This window comes from Propithecus coquereli, unplaced genomic scaffold (genome assembly GCF_000956105.1).
Source record: "Propithecus coquereli isolate 6110/MARCELLA unplaced genomic scaffold, Pcoq_1.0 Scaffold10, whole genome shotgun sequence".
In the NCBI taxonomy this organism is placed as follows: Eukaryota; Metazoa; Chordata; class Mammalia; order Primates; family Indriidae; genus Propithecus; species Propithecus coquereli.
This window is the reverse complement of record NW_012133858.1, coordinates 13,354,936-13,363,612: the sequence shown is the minus strand read 5'-3', so window position 1 is coordinate 13,363,612 and position 8,677 is coordinate 13,354,936. Positions and strand designations below refer to the sequence as shown.

The 8,677-nt window shown below is 38.8% G+C and overlaps 1 protein-coding gene across 1 annotated transcript in view; it reads right to left on the bottom strand.

Moving 5' to 3' along the window:
* Window positions 1-8,677, bottom strand: part of GMNC (geminin coiled-coil domain containing) — a 17,430-nt gene that overhangs the window by 5,115 nt on the left and 3,638 nt on the right. Inside the window, exon 2 of the mRNA XM_012639896.1 lies at window positions 419-593. Coding sequence (XP_012495350.1) covers window positions 419-593 — 175 coding nt within the window. The remainder of the gene's footprint in view (window positions 1-418; window positions 594-8,677) is intronic.

Genomic DNA, 8,677 nt, shown 5'->3' with positions numbered 1-8,677 from the left:
TAAAATAAAAGATTAAGTTAGTATTTCTTGCTTTCCTCTCAAACACAGAGAAACTTTCCTGAATTCTGACAGAAATGCTCGAATTGGTATCTTGATTCCAAAAGCACTCCACTAGAGTTTTGTTTGTTAAACTTTGTTTCAGACCCAGACTCTCTCCGTGAGTTGGGAATCTCCAAGAACTGCAACATGTAGGGAGAAATACATGTTATCCAGTGGGCAAAGAGAAGAATTCCATTTACACTATTTGGCAAGTACAAATCAGCAGGCTTTATGACTTTAAAATTCAGGAGTCTTCGGGTTTACTTAAATTTCCCACATCATCCCTTCTTCTATAGAGTCCCAGCCCGTGATGCTTTGCAGACATGGGTACTGGAAAGGGGCTCCAGATCTACCAGGAAAGCAGAAGAGCAGAACTTACCCTGTGCTTGTGGTGCTTGTTGGGGCTCTCTGTTGTCCAGGAGACCAGCAGCCCAGAAAGAGACCCAAGTATCCGTGGAAACATCAACACTAGATTCTGACGTTGTAGTGGAATACGGGCAATTATAGCTCTGGCCTCCTACAAAGTACTGGTCTTGGCAAGGCAGAATGGTGTTCTGTGAAATTCAGTGGGGAAGTGGGTCCCAGGAGATAGGGTGATGGGGATTTGGAGGGGAGAAAGGATGGGAGAAACATACGGAAATTGCATGTGGTAAATAATAAAAAACAGTAAAGGGGTTATGTATAGATCTAGATTAATTTTTGAGTGATCAAATTGTGATTGCTAAAAGGAAATCAGCTCCTTGGTTTACACAGTATTTCCCTCAGGCCTTCTGAGCAAAAAACAGACTAGTATTGGATGGGCCAAATTTGTAAATATCCAGGAGTACTCTCTGTTGCAATGCCTAGTGCATCTCATAGGCTACCCAGGCTCTGAGTAAAAGGAATTCCACTTGGTGATTCAAAGACATAGAACTATTTGGTCTCTCTAGCAAACATCTTAATTATATTTCTAATAACTTTGAAAGACAAAGAGCCCGGAATGCTAAAGCTGAAATGGACAGTATATGACATCATACAGACTAACCTCTTCATTTTAGTTTCTGAATCATATACTTGCCTCCTTCCTCCCTTCCTCCTCCCTTTTACCTAACATGCTGCTGGATCATGGTGATATCAACGGTTTGTTTTGTCTATCTATCATCTATTTATGTATGTATCTATCTATCCATTCATTTATATCTGTCTCAGAGCTTTAGGTAAATTTTGTTCCCAACACTAAGCACAGGAACATAAAGTCACTCTACAAAAATACATAATCAGGGCTGAAAGAAGCTCATCAGCAAGGAGAGCAAGCTCTAGTTCTCCCCATCACTAGGGCTCAATGCCCTTCCAAACTATCTTGCCACCACTGACTGGCACAAATTCTCCACTGTGTTCTGATCCAGTGAACACTCTCCACACCCCCCTACTCCTCAAACCTCAAACTCCAAAAACACACAGTCTTTCTAAATGTCCAAGCAGGGGTAGGTATGCAGCCTTCCTGGATTAATTTGTACAACAGCCCGTTCCTAATTATTTGTCAATGTTTAATCAGGTAAAAGCTATTAATTTTAGCAGAGCCCAGCTTTGGAAAAACCCTTTTTGACCACCTCAAGCCTTTTGTTGACTTGAGTACTTTCTTGGGCATAACATAAACAGAGAGAAACAAATATGAAGAAAAAGAAAAAAAATAAATCAATTAAAGCACACTTTGTTAATGTTCCCGGTAAGTTAAATTTTGAAAAAGTCCAGTGCTTAAGCAAGTCCAGCTTGGGCAGTGCAGATCAAAGAAATTCGACCAAAAGTTTGTCAAGTGCTATTTTCTTTTATTTTAAGAGCATGTTTGCAGACTTCTTCCCTGAGGTTATTATTGGAATCAGAGCTAAGCTATTACGCAACTGACACCTGAGAAGAAAACAAACCCCAAATACTCCTAGACTAGTTCAGGTCCAGGTGTTAGCAAATATGTGCATAATCTAGAGGAAGAGGTGGAATCAACAGTGAGTGCAGGTGGAGAGGAAAAGTTGGGGAGAAAGTAAGGAGAGTAGAAATAACAGGGTAAAAGTGAGAGAGAGAATGAATGGGAGAGAATGAGATAGAGAGGGAGCACGGGAATGAATGAGAGAAAGAGAATGAATGAGAGAGAGAGAGAGAGAGAGAGAGAGAGCGGGAGTGCCCGCGAGGAGAAAATAGAAGATAATAAATGGAGACAGGGCAGCATAGAGGGCCTGATTTAATGGGCAGGTAGCAGAGAACTGTTGCTCCCAAGGTGGACCGAATTCTAAATGCAAAGCTTATTAGCTTTCGGAGACCCAGGTTTCGCCAGCGGACTAGCTAACGCCAGTTCCTCACTTACCATCTTGCAGTGGAAGAAAGCGCAGCAGAAACAGAGCCCACGCTTAATTTTCCCGTAAAGCCAGTGGGAGCTTTAAATGGGACTGAGGGGAGGAGTTAGGAGAGGCGAGTTCTAATCTGCAGGAGCTCCCGGTGACGCTCAGCGCTCCCGGCGAGCGCCGCCCTCTGATTTGGTGAGAGGCTGTCAAACCGGTGACGTGGGCCTGGAGGCACCAGCCCGAGCCAAGTCACTCGCACTCTGGGCGACCACTGCGCCGGGACCGGGGGCACCGGCCGCAGGGCACAGGCAGGACCGCGGCGCTCCGCCTCTGGGCGCGCGCCCTGTTTCAAAAACCCGCGCCTGCGAGGGCCGCTGCGTCAGAGGCGGGCGGTGACCGCGGAGCCGGCCCGGCGGGACAGCAGGGGCTCAGTCCCGCGCCACGCACGCGGCGGTCGGGCAGGGAGGGGCGTGCGGTCAGGTAAGTTCAAAGCAGCGTCTCAGAAATCAGGGCAGCACTTAGGGAAGCCCATCCAACAGGCCCCGGAATCGGTATTGCTCTTGTGAATTTATTCTGGCCACATGATAAATTCGTATCAACTTGCTGTATGACGTTGTAAATGGATTTGCCTTACTTTTCTGTTTGCTGTATCTTATTTCCTCCAATTTTGGAAGTGTGTGGGTGTTAAATGTGGAGGTGATACCATAAGCATTCTAGAATGTAAGCGTCAGTTGAATAGTGGTTTCAGTATATTTTGTTCACTGATGTCTCCAAAATACTGAGAACAATTTCTAACATGTAATAAGTGCTCAACAAAGATTTGTAAAAAGAAATTAGGCTACAAATTTAGCAGTCTAAAGTGTCTTTCTCTGTGTTGGGCCTATCTTCACATGATAAGAAAATAAATTATTATAATTAAAAATTGATGTATGTTAACAGCTCTCAATTAAAGTATTTGATTTCCTCCATCTTTTCTCTTGCATTTTATTCTCATAACAATTCGTATGATGTCGTGTCTAAAGAAGAAAGAGGAGTAACATCATCTTTAGAGCCACTCAGCTACCATTAATAGCCAACTCGTATTTCAGCTTACTAACTAAATACACATAGAGCAATTGACATTAACCCTAAGACGTAGGTACTTTTATTGTCCCTATTTTAAAGATTAACAAATGAAGCACTAGGGTTAAGAAACTTCACCAAAATGCCTGACAAAGACAAGGTGATTAAAACAAAACAAAACAAAAATTCTCCACCAATGGTTACACAAATAGGAGTGGCAGATTTAGAATTTGAACCTCTGATTGAAGCATTCATGCTCCTGCTATGCATATGGTTTTTGACTCACTTTGACTTCATTCCACTACACATTATAGCCAGTTATGTAGTGGATATTGTTGTGAACTGGGTTGTATTTCCCCAAATTCATATGTCGAACCCCTAACCTCAATGTAACTGTATTTAGAGCCAGGGTCTTTAAAGATGTAAATAAGGTTAAATGAAGTCAAAAAGGTGGGGGTCTAATCCAATAAGACTGGTGTCCTTATAAGAGACACTGGGGATGGCACACACAAAGAAAAGGCCATGTGAGGTCACAGCAAGAAGGCACCTATCTGCAAGCCAAGAAGAGCAGCCTCAGTAGAAACCAACGACCCTGCTGACACCTTCATCTTGGACTTTCAGCCTCCAGAACTGTGAAAAAATAAATTTCTGTTGTTTAAGTCATCAATCTGTGGTGTTTTGTTATGGTAGCCCTAGCAAACTATTAATAATACAGACGTGGGGTAGGAACTGAGAAACTTCTGGTTCTGGCTTGTATAGCCCTTTCTCTAAACCAGTTGTGACCTTTATTCTTCCTTGTACTGTACTTACTACCCATAGCACATAGCAAAATGACCGGCACACAGCAGATGCTCATTAAGTGCTCTGTGTCCAAAATTAAGAAAGGAATGGAAGGGGAAGTGGAGGCAGGTGCCAGACTTATTGGGGTCTTTTTCTCCAATTCTAATGCTGTTTATTTGCAAACATTTTTAAGTGAACGATACCAAGTTTGGGGATCACTTCCTGAAAGGTAGGTGAATTGGATTATTCTACATTGACTCATTTCAGAGAATTACGGGAGGGACCGGTCCCCTCTCTGCTCTCACTGCACAAGGGGCAAAGATGCACTGGCAATATGATACTGAGCTAATTGGGGAAAACAGATCAAAACCCATTTAGGTTGTAAGACTCAGTTATCTTGTTCAGGGCAAATAACTCGTGTTTTATCATTCCCAGCACACAATCTGTTTGGCAAAATCCTGTTGAATTTTATGGCAAGTACAGAAAATGGAGGATCAAGTTTGGGAAGCTGTCAAAATTGAGCCATGTCAGCCTCTGAAAGATACAACTTCTTGGCTCCAGAAATGATATAAAATGGGCAATTGAGCAAACATGGTATGAGAAAAAAAGGACCATAGGCTTTGCATCTAAACATACTTGGGTTTCAGTTTATGCTCTACTCTCTGAGATTGAATCACCTGGGGTTATATTATCAAAGTCTCTATATCCTCAGTTAACGAATCTGGTAAATTGGGAAAGCAATGTCTACCTGAGAGGGTTATTAAGAAGTTGACTATTAATGTTTGTAAAACTACTAATTCACAGCTTAAGTCGTGAGTAGTAGCTGTTATTACTATTAAGTGTAGGGGACTTTGCCTTTGAATATACATGTGTTATGCCTTTTTTGTTAAAAGTCACTGAAAATAAAAGCTACATTTATGCAACAGGGATTCTTTTTTTTTTAGGGTTAGACATATTTTTTAAAAGTCTTTGATGGATTTTAAGCACACAAATGTTTTACAAATCATTAACTATGTTAGCTTAGTAGGAGTGGGAGTATACGTGGTAGTAGAGAAACCCCAAAGTTAAACAGTGAAAAGCTATTGACAATTGAACATAAATCAGAAGATAAAGTGCTTTTGAAATCATAAACTGGTGGAAAAAATGTCAAATTCTTAAGGTCTGATTTATGCACTTTTTAAAACTTAAACTCTATTGTTTAAATATATACCTTCTTGTTGTTATTATTATTGGTTTGACCATTTTTTGGAAAAATGCATCACATAAGCAATGATGTGAAATCCTTTGACAGCTTCATTTCATATGTATGAATGAATTATATCTTTCTTAGTGTTGTAGATGCAACCCACATAGATGTTTTTTTCTTCTTGAAACAAAAAGATCAGTTAAAACTGCCTTTTGTATTGTGTCTAAAGGGTTGCTGTTAAAGGGTAGGTGGCTAATAACAGCCTAGTTGTTGAATCACAGTACTGCCTCCTGCCAGGGCAAAGATATAACCAAATGGGAGGTAATTTGACCTGCACACAAACTATGTCACAGATAGGAAAAGGTAGAGTGTGATCAGAAGTAGGCTGAGGACATAAATAGATTGGCATATGGAATGTTCTTTCATTTCACCCCTGGAGGACACTTTATTCAATTACCCTATTAGTGGATTCAGTGGCATATATAATAAAGAACAATTTTTAATTTCTCTTTACAAACATAGCTTTTTCCCATAGCTTCAGCAGCCGAATCTCCAGGCAATAAAATGGATAGTATTTCTGCTTTCACTTGTAGGTACAGAAAAATATACCCTTTGAGAAAATTCAGAGCAGTAGATGTTTTACATTAGAAGATACAACGTTCGTATTTTTAGCTTATCTGGACAGCCATGACTCATTCAGTTTGATGAGGCATAGTTTTTAATTTTACTCCACCAAAATGATGTGTAGAAATCAATTATGTTGATATGGACAGAGACTTGCCTACTACCCACTACCTGCATGTCAATGTAGCTCTCTGGTGGCCATGATATATGGAATAAGTTATGCAGTGGTAGAACTTTTATTTCTACATACACAAAAAGTGTGAAAAAGCAAGGCAACTGTTAATTCTGGGAATAAAAATTTTAAAAATCAAGAAAATTAAATCAGGTTATTAGCCAGAAAAGAGAAAGTCCATGGGTAACTTAAAAAGTGAAATGTTCCATTTGGGTATGCTACAGATTAGCTCTATACGGAAATTTATAATATTGTTTTATTGGATGCTTCAGCCAGAATTTATTTTAATAGCTTTAAAACTATCTCTGATCCTTTATTTATTGACTCATTAAGTGATTGCTTAATTTTTCAGTTATATTTGATGGCATTTTATTGAGGGCAATCATATAATACAGTGATTCTTCATTCACTTGAAGATTCTCAGTCTAAACGCATATCTTTCAATTATCAACTATTTGAAAAATAACTAGTAAATGGATAAAGATCTATATACATTGTGCGAAGTGAGGTAAACCTTTTCCGTACTTGGCAGCATTGTTTTCTGGCTTTTCTCATAATATAACAAGGTAATACTTGTGGGCAAGCTGGAATAAGTAGTTGAGGCTTTTCCTGGCTGTTGACAGGCATGGGAGTTCCCGTTTCTCCCAGACCCTACCAGGCCACCCCTAAAGACAGAGGGAATCAATATGTCACTGGCCTCTAACCTATTGTGCTTTGCTGCATTGGTTGGGAAGCTCCCCCTCTGTGGTAACCTATCTGGCCAAATTGAAATAAAATAATTCCAATACCACTAAGAAAATACGTACAAAGCAGTGAAATTTAATTTGTTTTGCCTTGCCATATAGGTTAGAGATATGGAAACCCAAACAAAGCAAAAATAAAACAAATACAACTCTATTTCTTTCAGTTTACCTTAATTGCATTAGAAAACAATTAAAATACTTGTTATGATTAATATACATCAGAGATAGGCTAGTCTAACTCGAACTTAAAACAACATGAACTTCTGCTTCAGGAGCACCAATATTTCCCCAGAGTAGACTATAGTGCCTTCACTGCTCATAAAATCCCTCATAGGGATTTTTGACGGGAAAGTTACTAGATGGGACCGAATTTCTTCAAGCCCTGGAATTATCAGAGAAAAACTGAAGTAATAAATATGACTTCCTTCATGAAAAGAAGAAAAAGAAACATATTTAAGTATAAAATGTTAACCTATGGTGAAGCTATAAGTCCATATTTTTGTAATCTATAAAATCTACAAAGTATTGACTGAATTCTTATTAACCCAATAATTTGTGGCAAAAATCAGCTAATATGTAAAACAAAACAAATTGAAGAAACTTATTTGAAATTTCCATTAGTGAAATTTTCTAGTCAAATTCTGTTTTCTACTTTTCTTTTTCACAAAATAAAAGAATAATGCCAACCTATAGCCAGTGGAAGCATTTATATATTTTAAAACAATCGGAGAAAATACAGATAATTAGAATGGCTATGAAATTAATAATGCTAAATGTCATTAGAATCAACCGAAGAATCATAATATGAATAAATTACCCTGCCAACAATTAAGTAAAACTCCAAAATCCTCTATGACTTTAGATGAAGAGGGCCATGATGAAGACAGTGCAGATATATTGATTGAGTCCAGTCCAAATCTTAACGGTTTAAAAATTTTAGGGAAAAGAAAAGAATTTGGAGTGTAGGACCCTCATGGGTCATGTTACACTGTGTTATAACTTATCAGGGTTCGGGGGGAAGTTAAAAATCATCAAGTTGAGACTTCTTCCGTGGATGTTTTGATTATGCCTATGGGAACTTCAGAGTGTGAGCAGATCCAGTTTTCCAGAAAATTGAAAAACATACAGTTAAAAGTGGATGACAATATCTTCTGAAGATGTTAAATTTAATAAATAAATAAAAACAAAGAGTTTGAGTATGAGGATAAAAGGTAGAGAGTCAGAAGAGAAGGAGAACATGAAGACTGGTTCACTGAATCCTCTGTTTCACTGAGGCTAGTAAACCACAAATTAAGTACTTTACTTTTGTTCATTGTGGAACAATATTTTGGCATCTCATATTTTACTCTTCTTCAAGTAGCCATTTTCTTGCAGGTGTCAGCTTACACTACTCCTTTTTCATTGGAAATGTGACTATGCTCTAGCTGAAAATGATGTATTAAGCAGACAAAGCCCTATGTATTTGATGACCCTTGAGAGTCACTTGTTCTAAGTAAAATCAGAAGCAAAAAAAAAATGCAATAGAAATTAGAGGGGCACAGAATGATTGTCCATAGTTGAAGGAACTTTTAATTGAATTGTCAAAAAATAAATCATTTTCCTTAAGGAGTGATAGGTTCCCCATTCCTGAAAGTGTTCCGTCAAAGGCCAGCTAGCAGATGTTTGTGAATGCAAGCAGGCATTCATTCAAAATGTAACCCAGCTCCTCTTACATTTGACACTATAAATACTGAGGATAGAGCACTGAAGAAAGCAGACA